The sequence below is a fragment of the Brassica rapa genome, chromosome A09, assembly GCF_000309985.2.
Source record: "Brassica rapa cultivar Chiifu-401-42 chromosome A09, CAAS_Brap_v3.01, whole genome shotgun sequence".
NCBI lineage: Eukaryota > Viridiplantae > Streptophyta > Magnoliopsida > Brassicales > Brassicaceae > Brassica > Brassica rapa.
Window position 1 is genome coordinate 37,103,935 of NC_024803.2, and position 21,781 is coordinate 37,125,715.

General features: G+C 40.2%; 7 protein-coding genes across 21 annotated transcripts; 4 read left to right on the forward strand and 3 right to left on the reverse strand.

Moving 5' to 3' along the window:
* The first annotated feature begins 1,544 nt into the window (after positions 1-1,544).
* Positions 1,545-3,143, forward strand: LOC103841849 (F-box/kelch-repeat protein SKIP20). Its single transcript, XM_009118425.3, has one exon. It carries the CDS (start codon positions 1,678-1,680, stop codon positions 2,938-2,940), a length of 1,263 nt encoding a protein of 420 aa, XP_009116673.1. The 5' UTR covers positions 1,545-1,677; the 3' UTR covers positions 2,941-3,143.
* LOC103841848 (cysteine protease ATG4b) lies at positions 3,029-10,919 on the reverse strand. Of its 9 annotated transcripts, XM_033280100.1 has the most exons (11): positions 10,725-10,892; positions 10,351-10,357; positions 5,487-5,555; positions 5,090-5,395; positions 4,933-5,018; positions 4,818-4,865; positions 4,335-4,699; positions 4,040-4,178; positions 3,701-3,756; positions 3,535-3,605; positions 3,029-3,284 (listed from the first exon to the last, which is right to left on the reverse strand). In XM_033280100.1, the coding sequence occupies exons 4-11, from the start codon at positions 5,277-5,279 to the stop codon at positions 3,115-3,117; spliced, it is 1,125 nt and encodes a 374-aa protein (XP_033135991.1). In that variant the 5' UTR covers positions 5,280-5,395; positions 5,487-5,555; positions 10,351-10,357; positions 10,725-10,892; the 3' UTR covers positions 3,029-3,114. The 9 variants fall into 9 exon arrangements, with proteins under 9 accessions (XP_033135991.1, XP_033135989.1, XP_033135988.1 ...); XM_033280098.1 differs by having other exon boundaries at positions 5,090-5,555; positions 10,725-10,898; XM_033280097.1 differs by having other exon boundaries at positions 5,090-5,555; positions 10,713-10,889.
* LOC103841847 lies at positions 5,531-10,354 on the forward strand. 7 transcript variants are annotated; one of them, XM_033280114.1, is made up of 3 exons: positions 5,531-5,874; positions 6,107-6,157; positions 6,844-10,354. In XM_033280114.1, exon 3 carries the CDS (start codon positions 7,306-7,308, stop codon positions 8,470-8,472), a length of 1,167 nt encoding a protein of 388 aa, XP_033136005.1. In that variant the 5' UTR covers positions 5,531-5,874; positions 6,107-6,157; positions 6,844-7,305; the 3' UTR covers positions 8,473-10,354. The 7 variants fall into 7 exon arrangements, 3 of the variants coding, with proteins under 3 accessions (XP_033136005.1, XP_033136007.1, XP_033136006.1); XM_033280116.1 differs by having other exon boundaries at positions 7,306-10,354; XR_627890.3 differs by lacking the exons at positions 5,531-5,874; positions 6,107-6,157 and having other exon boundaries at positions 6,249-9,141; positions 9,374-9,424; positions 10,111-10,354.
* Positions 10,920-11,104: 185 nt separating the features above from the next.
* LOC103841851 (putative histone-lysine N-methyltransferase ASHH4) lies at positions 11,105-14,125 on the forward strand. The gene is made up of 12 exons (XM_009118426.3): positions 11,105-11,377; positions 11,462-11,549; positions 11,639-11,750; positions 11,819-11,918; positions 12,008-12,086; positions 12,176-12,347; positions 12,431-12,511; positions 12,591-12,744; positions 12,868-12,898; positions 12,980-13,070; positions 13,200-13,248; positions 13,325-14,125. Exons 1-12 carry the CDS (start codon positions 11,357-11,359, stop codon positions 13,394-13,396), a joined length of 1,050 nt encoding a protein of 349 aa, XP_009116674.1. The 5' UTR covers positions 11,105-11,356; the 3' UTR covers positions 13,397-14,125.
* A 209-nt stretch (positions 14,126-14,334) lies between these two features.
* LOC103841853 (methylenetetrahydrofolate reductase 1) lies at positions 14,335-17,526 on the forward strand. The gene is made up of 10 exons (XM_009118428.3): positions 14,335-14,862; positions 14,948-15,030; positions 15,104-15,277; positions 15,625-15,798; positions 15,891-15,991; positions 16,106-16,217; positions 16,440-16,520; positions 16,625-16,802; positions 16,885-17,219; positions 17,316-17,526. Exons 1-10 carry the CDS (start codon positions 14,400-14,402, stop codon positions 17,391-17,393), a joined length of 1,779 nt encoding a protein of 592 aa, XP_009116676.2. The 5' UTR covers positions 14,335-14,399; the 3' UTR covers positions 17,394-17,526.
* LOC103841852 (aminoacyl tRNA synthase complex-interacting multifunctional protein 1) lies at positions 17,471-18,655 on the reverse strand. The gene is made up of 3 exons (XM_009118427.3): positions 18,083-18,655; positions 17,799-18,005; positions 17,471-17,704 (listed from the first exon to the last, which is right to left on the reverse strand). Exons 1-3 carry the CDS (start codon positions 18,539-18,541, stop codon positions 17,558-17,560), a joined length of 813 nt encoding a protein of 270 aa, XP_009116675.1. The 5' UTR covers positions 18,542-18,655; the 3' UTR covers positions 17,471-17,557.
* A 70-nt stretch (positions 18,656-18,725) lies between these two features.
* On the reverse strand, positions 18,726-21,772 carry LOC103841854 (methionine aminopeptidase 2B). Its single transcript, XM_009118430.2, has 11 exons — positions 21,449-21,772; positions 21,105-21,156; positions 20,919-21,017; positions 20,616-20,715; positions 20,377-20,522; positions 20,211-20,302; positions 20,035-20,129; positions 19,667-19,763; positions 19,432-19,575; positions 19,127-19,344; positions 18,726-19,037 (listed from the first exon to the last, which is right to left on the reverse strand). The coding sequence occupies exons 1-11, from the start codon at positions 21,618-21,620 to the stop codon at positions 18,927-18,929; spliced, it is 1,326 nt and encodes a 441-aa protein (XP_009116678.2). The 5' UTR covers positions 21,621-21,772; the 3' UTR covers positions 18,726-18,926.
* Between the last annotated feature and the right edge of the window lie 9 nt (positions 21,773-21,781).

The window sequence follows — 21,781 nt, forward strand, 5'->3', positions numbered from 1 at the left end:
TTTGTCTTCGCTACAAATCTATACCGAAATTTAATTGCCACAGTAGATTGTATAAGAATAAGAGTGATACAGCAAACACTTTACCGAATGAACCAATAGTGCATACAAAACAAGCCGTAAGAAGAAAAAGTGAATAGGATGATAAAACAGCAACATCAGACGTGCACCAGATTTTAGCAAAAAAAAAACAGAAACATCAGGCACGATTTCTTCAACCATGTAACATCACATTAACGATCTTTTTATTTTATTATTAATCTTGCAAAATATAACTAATAATATAATCCTACAAACTTTATATGTCTACTTAGTGCTAGTTGATTGGAAACGAATATCAAATGGGGAAAGGGGAGAAAAATTAAAGACAAGGTTGGCAAACAGTAGGAGTTAGGGATTGGTATTTGGTAGAAATGGAACAGCCCTTTTAATGTCACACCTTACAAGTCCTGTAGATTAATAAATGTCAAACCTTCTCATTACTATTGACTGAGTGTGTGATGTATATCCATTATTCCATTACCATATCATCCATGCATCGCTCGAGTTTGTTTAGTTTGGGCTTAATCAATGCTTCTAAACATCTATAGCTTTGTTTTTTGTCTTTGGTTCAACTTTTACAGCACGTTTGGTTCTTGTCTAGTTTGGTTAAAGAAAAAAACGAAACAAACATCAAATTAGACCTCGAGGCCAGTAACACAGTTGTCGACACACACAAAATAAGGCTCTAACAACATCGTCGCTCGTTGCAGTATTACTGTAAACTACACAGAATCTTTATCTATTTTGGATTCGTTTTGTGATATTTATCTTTTGTTCGAACAATGAGAGGTTGTGATGCTACGGTGCATGGTCCGTCCATGTGTCACCGTACTGTCGTTTGGATAAGAAAGAAGATAAGTCATCATATCCACATGGACATCTTCTAGAACCATTTTCCAGAATAATTGAAACAAGATATCTCGTACTATTTTGGTGGAAAAAAAAAGAAAAAAGAAAAAAGAAAGATCAGAACCTTCACGGCATTTTACAATATTTAATGCGTTTACACACATCTAAAAATAAATATGAATAAAATCGAAATCGTGTGGCCCATTCCATATATGGGGAAATTAAATTATCAGTAGACATTTTAGATGATTTTATTCAGTGTGATCTGATATAATTTTTAAAATATTTGGCCGACATGAATGAAAAATGAACTATTAGTAGACATTTGAATGAATTTATTCGGTGTGGTTTGATACGAGAATTTTAAAAATTAAAATTGCCTAATTAGCTTTCGTCAGATCGTTGTTAGTCCTACAGATAATGCATTTACATATTGTGAGCAATTCTAGTTTGGATTGTCCAGTCCGGAAGATATTTAGATAATATATTAAGAAAGTTTTAAATTCCTATTTCACAGTACTTTTGTCTGTTTGTTCGGAAATATCAAGAATAATTAAGTGATGACAATAATAGAGTGCGGCAAAAATTATTACAAAAAATAAAAATAAAAAGGTGATAATTATCTAAGGACCGTATTCTTCCCTATAAAAGGACCCTCTGCCACTTTGCTTACCAATCACATCTTCTTGAGTGTCTTATACGATTTTCAGTCAAAATCACAAAAACGTTTCTTCATAATCTGTGTATTTTAAGAAGCTTCCAGGTCTTGTAATAAGAGATAACGAAATCATGAGAGTGTCGGAGGAATTTAATGTAAGAGGAGACTTTCGGAGTCGTCGGGATTTAATCTCGGGACTACCGGAGGAATTAGCGACGGAGTGTTTGGTTAGAGTTCCGTTCGAGTTTCATTCTTCCATGAAATCAGTTTCACGGTTATGGCGAAGCTTGGTCGCCGACCGTTCTTTTGACCGGGAACGGCGAAGAGCTGGAAAAGATGAGTCTCTTCTCTGCCTTGTTCAGCCGTTGACTTCACAGTCATCTCCGGTTAATTCATCCGTGGACGGTGAGGTGAGTGAGAAGAAGAAAGAGGAGGAAGGCGAGTCTCATTCTCATTCACAACAGCAGCTTCAGCAGCCGCGTGTGATTGGAACGCCACTTTACGGATTAAGCGTTTACAACGCAACTTTAGACACGTGGCACCGCGTCGCGATTCCGGAACGGATTCCTTTGTTCTGCGAGTGCGTCGCGCTTCAGGACGCGGGAAAAGTGTTGTTGATCGGCGGGTGGGATCCGGAGACGTTGCAGCCTGTGAAGGACGTGTTCGTGCTGGACTTCTCCGCCGCCGGGAGGAGGTGGAAGAGAGGGAAGCCGATGTCGTCGGCGAGATCGTTTTTCGCCTGCGCGGCTGTTGGTGCGACGAAGGTTTACGTCGCCGGGGGGCACGATGATCAGAAGAACGCGATCAAGTCGGCGGAAGTGTACGATGTGGAGAAGGACGAGTGGCTGACGATTCCTCCGATGACGGAAGGGAGAGACGAGTGTCATGGATTCTCGATGGCGGCGGATCTTGGATTCTGCGTGTTGAGCGGTTACGGGACGGAGACGCAAGGTCAGTTCCGATCTGACGCTGAGATTTACGATCCGGTTTCGAATTCGTGGTCTGTTATCGAGAATGTTTGGCCGTTTCCGGATCTAAGCCCGAGAGGTCGCACCGCCGCGGTTGCTGAATCCGCCGGAGATTTCAGAGGTTGCAAGTTGTGGTGCTTTGTTGATAGCCAGAGGCAGTGTCAGCCTCGCTGGGAAGTTGAGGACGATTCGATGAAATGGAGGCTGGTTATGGAAACGATTCGGCTTCCGGTGACGACGATGACGTCGGTTTTCGCGGGAAGTTTGAGTGGTCAAGCGGTGGCGATGATTGGCGGCGGCGGGGAAGAAAGCGGGACGATGATGATGATGACGAAGGGGGAGAAAAATGGCGGGAAGTGGAGCCACGTCAGCACTCCCAGTGGGTTTTCGAGTCTTCCTTTCTCGTACTCTTCGATCTACGTCTAAAGATCTGAAGCTCTCTGTTTTAAGATAATTTTGACTTTAAAAAAGTCAACGTTTTTTTGTGTGGGAAGTGGTGGGAGTTATACGAGAATTCGATGTTTTTAACTTTTTATATAGTATAAAACATCAACGTAAAAAGAACTGTATTTCTATTTTGAAATGTAAAATGTAGACTGGTTAAAGTAATTGCCATTCATCTTCATGCTCCTCACAAGTACATGTCACAGTGCTGGTTTCTGCGATTCCGCGATCACCAGTTCTGTGAGATTTAGTCACCGTAAACAACGGAGCGCCATTGGAATCTCCGGCTAGCTTGGTTGCTCGGATGCAGAAGTCATCAAAGTCATCTGTGTTACCAAGTAGCAAGTTATATCAGCAGTGTAATTAGCTTAACAAACCAGTTCATATTGTTTAAGAATATCTTAAAACTCCCAAAACCAAACTGAAATTGAACTTTGCAATCAAACAAACGTAAACCGGAACGGAGTTCAGAGTGTAACCAAAACGAATTAGCATTGGTTTAGAAACTGGTTTCAATAAAGGAAGAACTGAACCGAAACTAAACCACCTTATTATCATTAGAAACCAGTGCAGTACCTTTATCCCGGCAGTAGAATCCAAGAGCTAGCGACGGGTCGAGTGACTCCAAGGGAACATAACGTACAGTACTGTAGCAGATAAGCAGGAGTAATAATACGTGAAAAAGTCATGAGGAGACAAAAGGAACTAAATGAGGCAAAACTGAATCAATCAACTCACTCACTTGCAATGGTAAGACGATGTGTCAACATCTTGAGTTTCTTTGTTGACTGTCACTACCTACCAACCATTACCGATAAGGTTCAATCAGTGAGACCAAAATGTGGATGAAGCACATGGACTATGATTTAATATCAGTCCCCAAACAGATCAATTTCAATCCCCAAACCAATCAGACAATACATAGATTAATGTGAAAGAGACAATATAATGAATATGGACCCCCTTGATGTCTCAAACATCAAATCAAAGCATGCCAGATCAAAACGTTGAGTAATTTTCGTAATTATGATTCTATCCAGAATCTAAAAACGTGGATTCGGAAGGAGTGGTCTGGAAAAACCTGTTGAACACCGTGCGGATCAAGGTAGAAACCTTTATCTTCTTGAACTCCAACTATGTAAGTTGATGCACCTGGTTTGCCGCCCAAAATGCCCAGACTTTGAGGGAATGTGAAAGTGGCTATCAGAGATGGAATGTACCTGACCACAAATTTAGAATCTTTTTCTTTCAGAAAGATAGACAAAAGTCCATAATATGTCACTGCTGCACACAAGTTCCACTATCATCATATCAACTCCACAGTATATATTAAGATTCATGTGTGTATAAGCAATCAATTTGATAAAATCACAAACCTTGGGTTCACTTTGTCAAGTCCAAGAACCAGTGGGACCAAGAGAAGAACTGACGTCCACTCAGTTTCTCCTTTCGAATATTCCAAACACGTTTTGGTGGCATCTTCTAAACAGAGAATCGGAGCTCCACCTCTCTCCCCATCTTCGCTGCCAGAAACGATATGAACAGCCATGGAACACGCAGTTTCTTCTCTTCTCTTCCGAACTAATGCTTCCCATGATCGACAAACAGCATATGGTCCTACCCATGACCCAGCAGCCAGGCCATAAGATTCTCCAGCTAGTATAAGATTGTGGATCGAGAATGCTGAAGCCTCAGAATCACCAAAAAGTTCTAAGATCTCTAAGTATTCCTCTTCAGGTGGCTGCATTTTCAAATTAAACAAGCTCATTTTCAATGGTCTGGATTCGTGATCAACCAGACATATGTACCTAGAATTGTACATTCAGTACCTAAGCCAGAGAAGGGATAACACAACAAACCTGAGAATCCTTCCTCCAAGACCTTCCGAGTCTTTGAAACAGCAATGCCTGTTAAAGATGGGTGTTAGGCTATACATCAAGAGAAATTTGAAGCCAACTACTCAAAAAAGCAGACCTGTGCAAAGAGCATCTGGCCGCTTCTAAGCATGCAACCCCAGTTGACATCACTAGTATAAGTTGTGTCTCCAATGGCTTCAAAACCTTTAAAAATAACACAATGAGTTTCCTGTGACCAAGTTAAGGCTAGCTAGAGTTGAAATGGATATACAAACCTCTACGATATGTCATTAGTACCAAGGACGAAAAGTCTTGTCTAAATGCACCAGCTAATTCTGAGGATTCACTTTCTGAGATTTTATAACAGACACCCAGTAGCCATATCTCGCTTGTACTGCTGGGAATACCTATCCTACTCGGCCCTAAAACACGGTCTTGAAGTCTCTTAATAGCCCCACTAGCCATAGAAGCTGTTTTAAGAATCACTGTCCAATCATTATGTGGTGTGCAAACTGGCTGATGCTCGGACGTTGAAGCCTCCCTAAGCGTTTGAGAAACTAAGGGAAGCGTCGAATCTGATACTGGAGACGTTGGGGACTGATCAAGGTTCTCATCAGCATTTGATGAAGAACATTTTGAAGGAAGAAACCTACCACATATAGCTTTCATTACCTAGACATATAGCACCAAACGCAACATGTCTTGCCTCATATATAAGATAATCAATCCCAGAGAATCTACCTGTAACGACCCAGATTTTTTTTGGTGGGCCAGTTTGGCCTTTATTAAAAATTAAAGTCTAATTCTCTCTTTTTACTTTGTCCCACATTGGATGTTTAGAAAACCTACCTCTCTTCCCTTCTTCTATATAAGAAACTCCATCCTTTCTCTTTATTCTCATCAAGTCAAAGTATTTCTTTGCGTGTGACGAGTTGTTGTTGAATTATTCGACGACCAGTCACTAGTGAATTTTCCGGTGGGATTTCCGGGTGAGCTTCCGGCGAGATTTCTGGACGAGCTTCTGGTGAGATTTCTAGACGAGCTTCCGGCGGGTTTTCTAGTAAGTTTGTTGCCTCCTTATTTCTAGTTATAGGAATATTTTAAGAAAGTTTCTAATTTAGGAAATAAGTTATATTAGGAAAGTTTCTATTTTAGGAAAGTTGCCATTTTAGGAAAGTTCCTATTTTAGGAAAGTTTCTATTTTAGGAGAGGTTTCATTTTAGGAAAGTTTCCATTTTAGGAAACTTATTTCCAGAGAAGCTGAGCTTAAGTCGTTGATTCTCGTGTTGCAGTTGACCTCAGCTGACCGCATCTTCCGTTGTTCATTTCAGCCTGTGGCTAAGGTGAGGGCTATCCCATTAAATCCCGAGCTAGCTTAGTACTACTATTATGGAAAGTTTAGTTTCGAAACATGATACGTCTCTGTGAATTGAGTCTGTTTGAGAGTCTTGTTTGTATATTATTACTATTGATTGTTAAACCGAAAATAGGATAATAGAGGATTCAACGGTTGACTGAATTGAATGAATTAAGAACTGTTATTTATATATGTATATACATAAGTCTGTTATGAGATTGCGGGGCACAAAGATGTTGTGCTAACGGCGCATTGTGTGGAGATTGCGGGACACAGAGACGTTTGTGTTCGCGGCGCATTGTATGGAGATTGCGGGGCATATGGACGTCTATGCTAGCGGCGCATTGTATGAGGGATTGCGGGGTACAAAGACGTTTGTACTAGCGGCGCATAGGTGATTGCGGGGTACAAGGATGGACTCTTGTACTAGCGGCGCATAGAGTTATATATTTATATCCGTATAAGGAGAATGCGGGGTGTGTGATCTAGTTATGCACTATCAGCGCATTTGATGTTTTTATGTGGTGTATTAGACACTGTGTTTGTTTTATGCTAGAACTAGGCCTACATAGTCGTAGTGCTATGTACTGAGTCAGTGGTTTGTGGTTTAGCATCCCATACCTCACGGAGTAACTCCCCTGTTACTCACCCCTCCTTCTTTCCCCCTTTCAGGTGAGACTGACGAGCAGGAGTGATTGCTATCGGATTGGTGCTTTGGGAGTTTTATTTCTTTCATTTTCAAACTTGCGGATTTTATGCTTTTATCGATACTCTCGAGATTTATTATGTTATTTGGATTTATGGCTATTTATTGGATTTACGACTTTGGAGTTGACTTTTGAGAAGTAATAAATGGAGATTTCAGAATTTTATTTGTTTATTTTATTTTGGAAATTACGGGTGTTACAATTTGGTATCAGAGCGGGGTTCCGACCCGGCTCTGACCCGGGATGGCGATTTGTTGGGACGTGGTTTCGACTCGGTTTTAATCGGTTTTAGACAATTTTTAAAATATTTTGGGAATATGGAGATTTTAAAAATAAAAGTAAATAGCACCTTTCTGTTTGGTATTGTGTCTAGAATCGTTGGTGTTCGGTTTCGGCAGAAGTTTATTGAGGTGCTTTTTCCTTTCAGATGCCGCCGCGTAAGAGAGTTGTTCGCACTCAGTCCGCTAGTGCTTCACGAGAGGGTGGAGATGAGAATGTGCCGCCACCGGTTCCACCGATTGATCAGGATGCCCTTAGGCAGATGGTGCAGGATGCTGCCAGACAGGCTGCACATGAGGCAGTTCAGCAAGCTGTCCAGGAGGCTGCTAGAGTAGCTGCACAGGAAGTGGTTAGGCAGATGGCTGAGGCTCAGCAGGTTCCGCCAGTTCAGGTTCAGGGGCATCAGCAGCCCCCTATTCAGCCGGTTTCACCAGTTCAGGTTCAGGGGCAGCAGCAGCCCCCTATTCAGCAGGTTCCTGAGGTTGATGAGACGCTTATGCAGGTGATGAAACAGATGAAAACTGTGGATTTGGAGACTTTTGGGGGAACAGTAGACCCTTTTCAGGCTTATAATTGGAAGCATAGATTAGCTACGTGTCTGCAGACTATCAATTGTCCGTTGCGCCTTTGCCTTAATATCGCAGAGTTGTATCTGCGTGGGGATGCATTAGTATGGTGGGATGGAGTGCAATCGATGCGTGATGGCGATATGACTTATGAGGATTTCCTCATTGCGTTCGACAAGAAGTATTTTCCTAGAGAAGCATTGCACCAGAAGAAGAATGCTTTTGAGCATCTGAGGCAGGGTACTAGGAGTGTCAGAGAGTATGAGCGGGAGTTTTGCCAACTCCGCTTGTTTGCTGGTAATAATTTTGATGCGGAGGACTTGATCAGGAGATTCTTAGATGGGATGCGAGTTGATCTTCGCGGCAGGTGCAGTATGGTTACTTACACAAGCTTGGAGGATCTGGTAGAGAAGGCTGCTGTGCAGGAGGCATGTATTGCAGAGGAGCAGAAGTACTCTAAGGCCCAACCTAAGACTGAAAGAACTTCAGGGTCACCGAACATGGCAGGGGATCAGTCAGGAACACCCAGTTGTGAGCGCTGCCATCGCTACCATTTTGGAGATTGCGTCATGTGTTTTGCATGTGGGCGGTTAGGCCATGTGGCCAAGTATTGTCGATTTACAAAAGTGGATGGTACTGGTACCGGACACGTTACAGCACCAACGACACTAGCAGCGGCTTCAAAGAAGTGTTATGGCTGTGGCCAGCCTGGTCACATTTTCAGGGATTGCCCGAGGGGGGACGTGTAGAGAATCCATCACCAGCTAAGCGCCAGGCTATCGCACCACGAGTAGCAAGAGGCAACGAGAGAGTTGAGCCGGCTGATGGTATGTATCTTTTCACTTTGGTAGTTTACGTTTGTGCATGTTGTCTTTTGCGGTTATCATTTGTTTAAAAAAAGAAGAAGTTGTGCTTAAGATCAGTAGCGGCTGAGTATGAGAGATTTCACCTTATTTGATATGGGAGGACCACATAGTTTGGAGTATCTACAGCGAACAAACGTCTTTATAACAAAAGTAACTCATGCTGAAGACATCTTATTCCTTTTCTCGACTCAGGATTTGAATTCGGGGACGAATTCCTTCTTAGTGGGGAAGAATTGTAACGACCCAGATTTTTTTTGGTGGGCCAGTTTGGCCTTTATTAAAAATTAAAGTCTAATTCTCTCTTTTTACTTTGTCCCACATTGGATGTTTAGAAAACCTACCTCCCTTCCCTTCTTCTATATAAGAAACTCCATCCTTTCTCTTTATTCTCATCAAGTCAAAGTATTTCTTTGCGTGTGACGAGTTGTTGTTGAATTATTCGACGACCAGTCACTAGTGAATTTTCCGGTGGGATTTCCGGGTGAGCTTCCGGCGAGATTTCTGGACGAGCTTCCGGTGAGATTTCTAGACGAGCTTCCGGCGGGTTTTCTAGTAAGTTTGTTGCCTCCTTATTTCTAGTTATAGGAATATTTTAAGAAAGTTTCTAATTTAGGAAATAAGTTATATTAGGAAAGTTTCTATTTTAGGAAAGTTGCCATTTTAGGAAAGTTGCTATTTTAGGAAAGTTTCTATTTTAGGAGAGGTTTCATTTTAGGAAAGTTTCCATTTTAGGAAACTTATTTCCAGAGAAGCTGAGCTTAAGTCGTTGATTCTCGTATTGCAGTTGACCTCAGCTGACCGCATCTTCCGTTGTTCATTTCAGCATGTGGCTAAGGTGAGGGCTATCCCATTAAATCCCGAGCTAGTTTAGTACTACTATTATGGAAAGTTTAGTTTCGAAACATGATCCGTCTCTGTGAATTGAGTCTGTTTGAGAGTCTTGTTTGTTTATTATTACTATTGATTGTTAAACCGAAAATAGGATAATAGAGGATTCAACGGTTGACTGAATTGAATGAATTAAGAACTGTTATTTATATATGTATATACATAAGTCTGTTATGAGATTGCGGGGCACAAAGATGTTGTGCTAACGGCGCATTGTGTGGAGATTGCGGGACACAGAGACGTTTGTGTTAGCGGCGCATTGTATGGAGATTGCGGGGCATATGGACGTCTATGCTAGCGGCGCATTGTATGAGGGATTGCGGGGTACAAAGACGTTTGTACTAGCGGCGCATAGGTGATTGCGGGGTACAAGGATGGACTCTTGTACTAGCGGCGCATAGAGTTATATATTTATATCCGTATAAGGAGAATGCGGGGTGTGTGATCTAGTTATGCACTATCAGCGCATTTGATGTTTTTATGTGGTGTATTAGACACTGTGTTTGTTTTATGCTAGAACTAGGCCTACATAGTCGTAGTGCTATGTACTGAGTCAGTGGTTTGTGGTTTAGCATCCCATACCTCACGGAGTAACTCCCCTGTTACTCACCCCTCCTTCTTTCCCCCTTTCAGGTGAGACTGACGAGCAGGAGTGATTGCTATCGGATTGGTGCTTTGGGAGTTTTATTTCTTTCTTTTTCAAACTTGCGGATTTTATGCTTTTATCGATACTCTCGAGATTTATTATGTTATTTGGATTTATGGCTATTTATTGGATTTACGACTTTGGAGTTGACTTTTGAGAAGTAATAAATGGAGATTTCAGAATTTTATTTGTTTATTTTATTTTGGAAATTACGGGTGTTACACTACCTTTTGTCTGCAATAATAAGAAGCCTAAACTACAAAAATCCTCACAGATATATATCTTCTATGATCAAGAATCAGTAACGAGATAAACTTCAACAGTGGTTTATATCAGCCTAGAAATCTTTCTTTACTCGAACTTAGGAATCAAAGAGGGATCTAAAGGCGTCATAGCAATACAAAACAAATCATGCAATCGATTCGAGACCTCTAACGCACTTTCCCCTCGCAGACATCTAATTAATTACTTAATTATAGTATCGCTAACTAGAGAAAATAAGCACACTATTCACATGGAACAAAAGAGTATGAGCTCAATTAGCTAGAAAACAGAGGCACACAGATTCATAGTTGACAAATTTCGATACCTAGCAGATCACCTGATAAACGAATCGAATCGAATCGTTGACGACTGAGATAAGACCTCCGGCGACGAAGGGGAGAACGTGAGTGCGAATTAACGGAGACGAAGAGTGGAAGTTTGAATTGGAGAAGATCAATTTCGTGTTATCATCTCTTTCCTCTCCATTTTTACATAATTTATCTACATTTAGATTAAATTATTAATTTAACAGTGCGTTACCATAATCCCTACTTATTAAATAAAGTCAACAACTTACGTTTACGACATTAAAATGAGTATTTTATTTTATAGTTATGGCCGAATATATGTGAATATGATATAACCTAATAATATTAACTATCCTAATGATTCTGTTAACACGATAAATAACCGTAAATCCTTTTTTTTGGACTCCGTTCGGCCCACTATACATATAGCCCACTAGACAAGCGGGCTTCCATCATTACAATATTACCCTCTTTTTTTTTCCCGATTGAGGATTTATTTATTTCAAATCCAGCACAACTGCCGCTCGTTTCTTTGTCTCGCGACTCTTCACTCTCATTGTTTCTTCATCTTCTTCTTCTTCTTTTTCAATTCGATTAGGGTTTTCAAAAGTTTCAGAGACCTATTCGCCATCAAAGATCTTCGATTGTTGTGACTATTGCTATGAGTACCGCCAAGAAGAAGGTACGTTCGATCTTAGCCTTCAGTTCTTTTTAATTTGATTTCTCTGTTTTGAATTTCCTTAATAAGTTTTCTCTGATTTTGTAGGGTTCCGATCAGAATCAAACAAGGAAAGGATTCATAAAGTTCTCGAAGAAGATTTCGGAATCTGAGGAATTGAACTTCATAAAGCGCAGTATCTTTTGTTACTTACAGATTCAAAGTTCTTAGTTTACTTCCCACACACGCTTTTGGATTTGTTTTCACATTGATTTTTATTTCAAGATATATACCTGAACAAGAAGTTCAACAAGAAGGTTAAAGATCATGGCATCTTCTGTTCTTGCTCTGTCTCTCCTTCCTCTTCAACTCTCTGTGGCAGTGACTGCAGTTGTGGGTATGTAATGAATCTTGTAGTTGGTATGTTACTTAACCATTCTTAACATTTTTTCGTTTTTTTTACAGGATACTACTCTCAAGCTGTTCATCTAGTTGCCAGTGCAGATGTCAGTGCACTAACAAGCCGTTCCAACAAAGACATATCAAGAAAATGAAACTAGTTCAGGTTGGTACTCTGGTAGCTACAAGTTGTTGTTGGCCTTACAAAAGAATGTTAAGTTTAAAGTGTAGCTTTGAGTAAGTTGTTTATTGTAGACGGAGAAGTGTGGATATGGGATTGTAGCGGATGAAGATATCAACGCAGGGGAGTTCATCATCGAATATGTTGGGGAAGGTGATTTTGATTATCTGGTTGCTTATTTCACTGCTTAATGTGTGACATTCTTACTAGTCTTCTTCTTACATCAGTATTACTCATTGTAGTTATTGACGAAAAGACTTGTGAAGAAAGACTTATGAAGCTGAAGCATAAGGACGAGACAAATTTCTACTTGTGTCAGATAAACTCGAACGTGGTGATTGATGCTACTTACAAGGGGAATAAATCAAGATTTATCAATCACAGCTGCAATCCTAATGCAGAGATGCAGAAATGGTTTGTTAACTTCTTCTCATTATCCATCTTCTCACTTTACTTCTGAACAAAGTAACTTGTTATGACATTTTTGTATCCAATAGGATAATTGATGGAGAGATAAGGATCGGCATCTTTGCGACTCGTTACATAAACAGAGGAGAGCATTTGACTTACGATTACCAGTAAGAACAGTTCCTTTACAAAATTTTAATTATCACTGGCAATAATTATGTGTAGCTGTGATACTAAGAGATATAGCAGGTTTGTTCAGTTTGGTGCAGACCAAGATTGCTACTGTGGTGCAGCGTGTTGCAGGAAAAAGCTAGGTGCAAAAGCTAGAAAAGCTAAGAGCCTACCCTCTGATGAAGCTGTGAACCTAACGGCATGTGAAGCAGTGACCTGGAAACCACCCAAGGTAAGACCTGTTTTGTTTAACTGTTTTGAGTTTATGTCTCATGATTATATTTTGTATTCCAACTATTTAGTCATCTATATACTCATCTCTTGATTTGGTATGCTATACACAATGTGGTGTTAGGTTAAAAAGACTCGAGGAAGACACGCCCCCGGTTAGTATAAATTCTTAAAGCTCGATTTTCGACAAGCTTCTCAACTCGGAGGTAAGGAAAAACACAATTTGGATGCGTCAGGACAATCTAGGAACACTCATGGCCAAAGGAAAATATGTTATCCCAACTGCATTGGTGTGGTAATCATGTTGGCACGTTCCACAAACCAGAGGTAAACTTAATTTTCCTCTAGTCAAAAATGTTCAGTCAGATACATTTGTTCTGCTCACTGAGGACCTATTTAGTCTTGTATCCTGTTGTTTTCGGACTCTTTTGAGTTTAGTATTTTGACATTTTTCAGGTGTTTTGGCATCATTAGGGAGTTTGATGAGGGTTCAAGAAAGCACTTGGTATGACTCAAACTCAATTCTGTTGTTCACCTTCGTTTTATGAAATCTAACAAAAAGACAGTTTTTCTATTTCCAGGTCATGTACGAGGATGGTGTTACTGAGACCATCGACTTGTCCAGAGAAGTTTGGAAGCTCATAGCTGTTTGATATTTGCTTCTTTCTGATTCATTCCATTCTTTTACCTTTTAGTTTCTCTTGAATTGTTGAAAATTGTCGTTAACCGGGGTATAGACTTTGTTGTTGTACCAACTCGAATCAGTGTGTGTGAAATATATTTTGGACTAAAGTGATATTGATGTTAAAACCAGAGGGGTTTGGTTATTTGAGGACCATAACCAATAACCGGTTTGTTCTGTTTATAAGTCCAGCTATTTATTTATTGAATGAGCGCACGTGAATCTTCTGGGCTGCAGCGTCGGTAGATTAGTATTCATTGTAGCAGTTAACACCACCCACGCGCCGGTGAACGACATGGGATTGGATTCCGGTGGTAGGTGATGTGGGGCCTTTATCTCACCTACCTTAGCTGAATAATTTAGAATTTAGAAGCTTAATTATGTTTAATTTTTGCATAAAACATGCATTTAAATATTTAACGAAATAGTGAAGTATATACAAGTAGACACAATTATTATTTTTACCACTTCCTGAGTTTTATAATATAAGTAGTTTTAGAAATTTTCTTTTATTTTAAAATATAAATTATTTTGGCATCAATGTAATTTTTTTATTTTGTTAGTTATTCTGTGACCAATTAAATTACCAATTATATTTAAATTATTATAAAATTACTTACATTTTAAAATAGAAAGAGTATTACTATTTAATAGAGTATTAATTTACGTAAACATGTGTTAAAATAGTGAACATATGTTTTGAAATCAACTAAACAGTTCAACATTAATAGACGTCTATAGAATAGCATAAGTTAGCTACTCTAGTTTGTTGATCAAAAAAAAAAAACTACTCTAGTTTATTTTACATGTTGTTAAGAATTTAAATGTGTAAATAGTAACAATTTTAAATAAAATTTAGTTATACCAGTTACCACCACCAAACTTGAGTACTATAAAAAGATCGAGTGAGAGACCACTTGCCTCTCCACCACTAACTCTCCCCCACATCTGAGATTCGAATCTCATCGACAACGATGAAGGTAGTCGACAAGATCAAATCCGCGACGGAGCAAGGCCAAACCGCCTTCTCCTTCGAGTTCTTCCCTCCGAAGACCGAAGATGGCGTCGAGAATCTCTTCGAACGGATGGATCGTCTGGTCTCGTACGGCCCATCCTTCTGCGACATCACCTGGGGCGCCGGAGGATCCACCGCCGATCTCACGCTCGAGATCGCCTCGAGGATGCAGAACGTGATCTGCGTGGAGACGATGATGCATCTGACCTGCACCAACATGCCTGTGGAGAAGATCGACCACGCGCTCGAGACGATTAGATCCAACGGGATTCAGAATGTGCTCGCGCTTAGAGGGGACCCGCCTCATGGGGAGGATAAGTTCGTTCAGGTGGAAGGAGGGTTCGCTTGTGCGTTGGATCTGGTGAATCATGTTAGGAGCAAGTATGGGGATTACTTTGGGATCACTGTTGCTGGTTATCCTGGTATGATTCAAAAGTTGCTTCCTTTTTTGGAAACTTCGTTTTTGGGTTTGTTGATGTTTCTTTAATTGGTGGTTTTTGGAATCAGAGGCTCATCCGGATGTGATTGAAGCTGATGGACTTGCTACTCCTGAGTCTTATCAGAGTGATCTTGCTTACCTGAAGAAAAAGGTTTAGAATTTGTGTTTATGGCTTTGTTGATTTGAGTTGTTTTTGATCTCTGATGGGTTGGTTTGTGGAACAGGTTGATGCTGGAGCGGATCTGATTGTGACGCAGCTGTTCTATGATACTGATATTTTCCTCAAGTTTGTGAATGACTGTCGGAAAATTGGGATTAACTGTCCCATTGTTCCTGGGATTATGCCCATTTCTAACTACAAGGGGTTCTTGCGTATGGCTGGTTTCTGCAAGACCAAGGTTCGTTTCAGTGATATAGCTTGCACTTTGTAGAACATGTTGTCTTTGTGCTTAACAATGTGTAGACACATGTTGTTCGTAAGGTTAGATTGATACAGCTTACAATGTGTAGACACATGTTTCTCTCTGCTTAAATGCGTAATACTAGATTGATATATCTGGCAATGTGTAGAAACATGTTGTCTTTGGGCTTACATGCTTAGGATAAGTTTGAGTTTACTGCATATATGCGGTTGATTATTGATCATATAAGCTCTGGGTGACATCTTTTAGACCCTTGGTTTTGTCTTATGCTTAATGTTCTCGGATTTTTTTTTAATATTCCATTCATGTTATTATTGCTATAGATACCTGCTGAGCTCACTGCTGCGTTGGAACCTATCAAGGACAATGAAGAAGCTGTTAAGGCCTTTGGTATTCACTTTGCAACAGAAATGTGCAAAAAGATTTTGGCTCATGGAATCACTACCCTTCATCTCTACACATTGAACATGGACAAATCAGCTATTGGGATATTAATGGTTGTTCCTCATTTCCTTCTTAATATTTTTTCTTTATATACCACACATCATTGCGTAGACCGGAGAACCTAACAATGCTGCTGATATTGCAGAACCTTGGTCTGATTGATGAGTCAAAAATTACTCGTTCTTTACCTTGGAGACGCCCTGCAAATGTTTTCCGAACTAAGGAAGATGTTCGCCCCATTTTCTGGTAAGCCTTCATTTTGTTACTCTTGCTCTGATCTGGTCTCACCAATCGGTTCAGATCTTAAACTTGTATTTTCGGAGAGAATAATTCCATTTGTTACTCTCTGAATCTTTGCAGGGCAAACCGTCCAAAGAGCTACATATCTAGAACAAAAGGCTGGAACGACTTCCCACAGGGACGGTGGGGTGATTCTCGCAGTGCATCGTATGGTACACTTTCGGATTATCAGGTACCACATACTCATTAGCTTTTGTGACAATCTACTTTAGGATTTCTTACGTTGAACTAGGAAAGGTCTTTGAGTTGTTCTACTTCATCTGCTTAAGATAATATTCGCATACTGCTAATTCCCCTACCATTATAAGAAGATTCTTGGTTTACGTGTGCCATTTTCTTATCTGTCTTTTATTGCCAATAAATGGTACTGATCTCTATATGCATTTGCTGATAGTTCATGCGCCCACGTGCACGTGACAAGAAGCTTCAACAAGAATGGGTCGTGCCGTTGAAAAGCATTGAAGATGTTCAAGAGGTAAGCCTTTCTTTTCTTAGCACTCTTATAAATTCATTCCTTCATCTTTTACCTTATACACAAAACACTTGCAAGTTATCTTTTAAATACTTGTCACAAACCAGAAATTCAAGGAGCTCTGCCTTGGAAGCTTAAAAAGCAGTCCATGGTCTGAGTTAGATGGACTCCAGCCAGAGACAAAGATCATAAACGAAAAGCTCGGCAAAATCAACTCCAACGGCTTCTTGACCATCAATAGCCAACCATCAGTCAACGCAGCGAAATCTGATTCTCGAGCTATTGGTAATGATTGATCCACTGTTTATGAAGCTTTTTCGTTGAGTAGTTGTGTTAGCTTATACTAACTCCATTGGGAACTTTGCAGGATGGGGTGGTCCTGGTGGATACGTCTACCAGAAAGCTTACCTAGAGTTCTTCTGCTCAAGGGATAAGCTAGACACAATTGTGGAGAAATCCAAAGCTTTTCCTTCCATCACCTACATGGCGGTGAACAAAGCAGGGAACTGGGTATCAAACGTTGGTGAAGCCGATGTGAATGCAGTTACTTGGGGAGTGTTCCCAGCTAAGGAGATTATTCAACCGACAATCGTGGATCCAGCCAGTTTCAAAGTCTGGAAAGACGAAGCCTTCGAGATTTGGTCAAGAAGCTGGGCTAACTTGTACCCAGAGGATGACCCTTCTAGGAAGTTGCTCGAGGAGGTACATAATCATCTTCTCCATTTATATTCTCTTCTTATCTCAAACCAGATTCGTGTTTAAACTGTAATGATGATTGGTATCTAATCAAATGTGCAGGTGAAGAACAGCTACTTCCTGGTGAGCTTAGTGGACAACGACTACATCAATGGTGATATATTCTCCGTCTTTGCTTGATCTTTGAGAAAACCAAACATTCGATTTCCAGTGATTTTTTCTTGTTGTAATCTTTCTTTTCAAAGATGTGATTGTTGAACAAGGAAAAAAAAACACGAGTTTCATTGCAATGAAAGTACTTTGTTCTGCTTTATCTCTCTGTCAAAAAACAAATAACATCAAAATCAAGAAATGTTGGCATTTTTCAAAGTGTTGGAAGTGACAAGACCAGAAGATGTCCTCATCAAATGCTCCTCCTTAAGCATGGAAACGCCAGAATCATCAGTCTTCAAAAGCGGTTGCACAGCTTCCCAAATCTTCTTCTTCTGAACCTGCCACCAAAAAAGACAATCAATCACTAACAACACTAAGACACCTTTTGTTACTGAAAATGAATAAGTCTTTGCAATGGCTAAAGTAAAAGACCTTGTTAGGAGGTGAAGGCTCAGGAAGCTGTTCTAGATCTTCCTCATTACCAAACCAAACTCTATCCCCAGGAACAGAGCCTTGTGGTGGAACCAAAGGCTCAACATTCTCATGAGATGAGTCAGAAGCACAGAGAAGCATACCACATGACTTGACTCCTCTCATGTTCCTTGGCTTAAGATTAGCCAACACCACAACTGATGCACCCTAATACATTCACCCCTATGGTCAATTCGATTCTACTTTCAACCTTAATAAGAAACGTTGGGAACAATGAAGCTGACCTGAAGGAGATCGAGAGGAACGTATTTAACGAGACCACTGCAGATGATTCTAGGCTCAGCTTCACCTATGTCGACTTCTTCCACATACAGAGAATCAGCCTCCTCGTGTTGCCAAGCTTTCACGATTCTTCCTACTCTTATGTCTAACAGATTCGCCGTCTCCTTCACATTCTCCTCCACCTCCTCCACAGACTCAACCTTCTTCTCCGGTTCAGAAACCGGAGACACAGCATCAGGAGCCGCCGTGCAGAAAGTAGAAACTCGAGGCCAGGAGCTTCGACGGTGATTGTTATTAACGGCGGAGACTCGAAGAGAACGAGAAACTGAAGCTATCGTCTTCGATGAAGAGAACAAGCAACGAGGGAGATGGTCACGGAGAGGAAGCGATGAGATTTGGGCGGCGAAAAGTCCAGCCTTTACTTTGAGACCACCGGAGAAAACAGCTGCCGTCGCCGCCATTGTCTTTTAGCTAAGATCTCTCTGTTTAAGTGTTATGTCTCTGAACTCTCCATCTCTACCATATCTGTTATCTATTATATATTCTTGAGAAGATTTGTTTGCTTCTCTCTCTACGATTTGACTTTCTCTGAGATTAGGCGTCTAAAAGCTATTTCTTTATCTTCTTTAATGCAAATACACAGTGTTTTGAACAACCAACCATTGAAAGTTTTATAAAGAGTTCAATAACGACGAAACATAAAATCTAGTTTACAATCTCAACTCTCAAGATTAGTATATGAGATGAAAAGAACAGAGTAAAAAACTGAGGATCTGAATCAGTACTCTCAAGAAAAGTATATGATATGAAAAGAACAGAGTAAATAAAACAGAGGATCTGATTAAATCAGTAGTCATCTCCCTTGGAAACAACTTCTTTGCAAGTCGGTCGGAGTAAAATGGTGTGCTCATATTGTGATACATAGCTTCCCTTCACATCACACAGAGGAGGATACGGCTGAAAACAAAAAAAAAGAGAAGAAGTTTTAGATCTTTTTTTTCCTCTCCTTGTAATCATTTAGACTGGTGTGTGAGAAGAGTGTTTACCTGAACAATGCCGGCATCGCACAGATTCTTTAAAGCCATCAAGTATTTGGTTTCACCAATGCGGTCCAAGTACCTTCTGCAGAAGGCTAGAGTAGAGAAATTGTTGTTGATGGTGGCGAGGAGTTGTTTTGCTCTAGGCAACCTCAAAGGGACATGGCCAGCATCAAAATTCTTCATGTAGTGGCTACATTCCAAGTCTTCTCTCACAAATCCTTTCCCTGCAAACAAATAGAACATCAAAATATAGAGGATCAATCATTATTGAACCTCAGAGAAGCAGTGACCATGAGCTGAGTTTTCTATACCAGTTGATCCGAATGTTTCGATGGCATAGAATTCACCCTCTTCCATCTTTGTCTGCTCGCCTCCTTTAACGATAGGAACTGATTTGCCAGCATGTATCTGATATGGTCCAATGCTATGCCCATTTAAGTTCCGGATACTTTTAACTAACAAAAAGGACAAAACATTTTAAGTTTTGTCGAAACTGGCACTGGTGTTAACAGTGGTTATTAGATATTTGACATTAGATATCAGTACCTGGGAAGACTTTTCCATTGATTTCAACCTCATAAGACTCCATGACCTCCTGAATGGCAGCGCCAATGTCGCATAGACGAACATCGATTCCAGCTTCCTGAACCAGCCAAAAAAAACACACCAGAAAGGTTAAGAGTAATAACTATGAGGTTCCTAACAATTCAAAGCGTAAATGAAATCACTTTTACAGTGAGCTTATCTATATGCTTATAAGCGCAAAACTCAGTTACATTTCCATTATAGAGACAGGACAAGAGACAGCATAATCAAGCAAGCTGAGTAGAACAAAGCACTACAAAAATGATTCATCCTACTAGTAGTTGTACGTTCATAATACAGTGGATATTAGCCAAGAGAACAATCAGTACCTTGATTCCGGTATAAGTAGCTTCACGGGAGGCTGCTAAGAGAGGATCATACATAGGATTGAACGCAACTGTAAATGCACAGTCAACAATATGTCCTGCAAAAAAAACAAAAGTGATGTTAATTTCTATCTGACATTCTGAAAAACGAAAATGGAAAAGAACATTTGCAGCCATACCATCAATATGTGTGCCAAAATCCAACTTCATAACATCGTCGTACTGAAGTACTGTCTTATCTCCGGAGTTTGGTGTCCAGTGAGCAGCAACCCTGCGAGTTAAAAAGCCATTAGAGAAACATAACTACTAAAGAAGCATAGAAAGAGGAGGTTGAAGGCAGCGAACCAGTTCAACGAGCATCCTGTAGGGAAAGCAATACCAGCTTTCAGACCGTTCTCTGATATCAGCTTACGAACAGTATCCTCAAGTGTCTCACAGATATCAGTCATCAGCATTCCAGGCTTCACTATGCTTCTGACATATTTTCTAACCTGTAAATTAGCAAAAATAATATTAGAAAAGTGCCAGAAAAAAAAAAAGAATCAATAATCTATGGTCATTTATTTAATAGAAATAGGGTCAACCTGTCGATGAACTTCAGCAGCTTGGCGTACAGAGTTGTATATTGGTTTATGCAAACGCTCCAACTCTCTCTTCTCTTCAGATGTTGTCCTCCACAAATTGCTACATTACAGATATCAATACCATACCCTTAAAATGTCAGTTCAAAAAGTGTGATAAAAGGTAACAAACAAAGAGTCTTGACAAGAAAAAAAAGACTGAAATGGAGTTTAACAGATGCAAAGACAGAAGTTGTATGAACTAAATCCACAAGCTTATTGCATGCTATAAAGCTGTCCAAATAGAGTAGTTGTAAGGAAACTTACTCATCCTTATACTGTTGGATTTCACCTTCAGGAAAGTCTCCAGATAGGAAAAGCTTAGCAACAGGGATTGTAGGTGGATCAGTCTGCTGAGTCTTCTTCCTGCAAACATAAGCGAAACACTATCACTAAACCAAACACCAAAAGCGGCAAATCAAAACAAAAAGACAGAACAGAAACACTTCTTACTTGCTCTTATTCTTCTTTTTCTTCTTCTTAGTCGTTGTCGTCGAAGTCTCAGCTTAAAACAACAACAAAACACGAAGTAACATATATTAATCAACCATAAACTTGTGGATCAATCTAAAAACATCGAACCACAAGGGACAAGAACATACTTCAAGTCTTAGAAAGCTAGTTCCTGTTTATCAATAATCTAAACATTCAAAAACGTCACCTTTTCACAATCTACTTGATCAGTAACACAGAGAGATAGCAAAAGGATCCTTTTTTCTCTTAATGGGTAATTGAATTGGAGATACAAAAGCTCAAAACTACGTGATCAATCAGAACACTAAGAATAAAGTACTCACCTTTGCTTCCTTCTGCTTCTTCTTCGTTCTCCTCTTTTGCATCATCTGCAATCTCGAGCTTCTTCGAAAGCTCAGACTCCAATGATTGTTCCTCTTTTCCTTTGGAGGAGGGTTCGGCGCCGCCGTTCTCCACCACGGGAGCTACAACAACCTCAGGGTTTTCGTTCGCCATCTCAATCGATTCTTAATGCACCCGAAGGAGGAGAAGTAAACAAGTTATAAAGTCTCTCCCTTTTACCCTATAGCTGTCTCTCTCGCACTCGCACACCTCCTCCGATACTTTTTCTGTCTTTAGTTTGCGGAAACCCTCGAGCTGTTTGCGAATGATGTCAT

Bases quoted from the DNA above. Each gene is read 5' to 3' on its own strand.
- LOC103841849 (XM_009118425.3), top strand. From the start codon at position 1,678: ATGAGAGTGTCGGAGGAATTTAATGTAAGAGGAGACTTTCGGAGTCGT.
- LOC103841848 (XM_009118423.3), bottom strand. From the start codon at position 5,483: ATGAAAGCTATATGTGGTAGGTTTCTTCCTTCAAAATGTTCTTCATCA. The intron at 4,866-4,932 runs GTCTGCTTTTTT...CATCTTTAACAG, and splicing joins GCCAGATGCTCTTTGCACAG to GCATTGCTGTTTCAAAGACT. The intron at 3,757-4,039 runs GTTTTTCCAGAC...AATGGTTGGTAG, and splicing joins ATCCGCACGGTGTTCAACAG to GTAGTGACAGTCAACAAAGA.
- LOC103841847 (XM_033280115.1), top strand. From the start codon at position 7,306: ATGCCGCCGCGTAAGAGAGTTGTTCGCACTCAGTCCGCTAGTGCTTCA.
- LOC103841851 (XM_009118426.3), top strand. From the start codon at position 11,357: ATGAGTACCGCCAAGAAGAAG. The intron at 12,087-12,175 runs GTGATTTTGATT...TACTCATTGTAG, and splicing joins CATCGAATATGTTGGGGAAG to TTATTGACGAAAAGACTTGT. The intron at 12,512-12,590 runs GTAAGAACAGTT...GAGATATAGCAG, and splicing joins CATTTGACTTACGATTACCA to GTTTGTTCAGTTTGGTGCAG.
- LOC103841853 (XM_009118428.3), top strand. From the start codon at position 14,400: ATGAAGGTAGTCGACAAGATCAAATCCGCGACGGAGCAAGGCCAAACC. The intron at 14,863-14,947 runs GTATGATTCAAA...TTTTGGAATCAG, and splicing joins CACTGTTGCTGGTTATCCTG to AGGCTCATCCGGATGTGATT. The intron at 17,220-17,315 runs GTACATAATCAT...TCAAATGTGCAG, and splicing joins CTAGGAAGTTGCTCGAGGAG to GTGAAGAACAGCTACTTCCT.
- LOC103841852 (XM_009118427.3), bottom strand. From the start codon at position 18,541: ATGGCGGCGACGGCAGCTGTTTTCTCCGGTGGTCTCAAAGTAAAGGCT. The intron at 18,006-18,082 runs GTCAGCTTCATT...TGAATGTATTAG, and splicing joins TTCCTCTCGATCTCCTTCAG to GGTGCATCAGTTGTGGTGTT. The intron at 17,705-17,798 runs GTCTTTTACTTT...TTTTGGTGGCAG, and splicing joins AGCCTTCACCTCCTAACAAG to GTTCAGAAGAAGAAGATTTG.
- LOC103841854 (XM_009118430.2), bottom strand. From the start codon at position 21,620: ATGGCGAACGAAAACCCTGAGGTTGTTGTAGCTCCCGTGGTGGAGAAC. The intron at 20,716-20,918 runs GTAAGTTTCCTT...TCTGTAATGTAG, and splicing joins ATCCAACAGTATAAGGATGA to CAATTTGTGGAGGACAACAT. The intron at 20,130-20,210 runs GTATGGCTGCAA...TTTTTTTTGCAG, and splicing joins TTTTGGCACACATATTGATG to GACATATTGTTGACTGTGCA.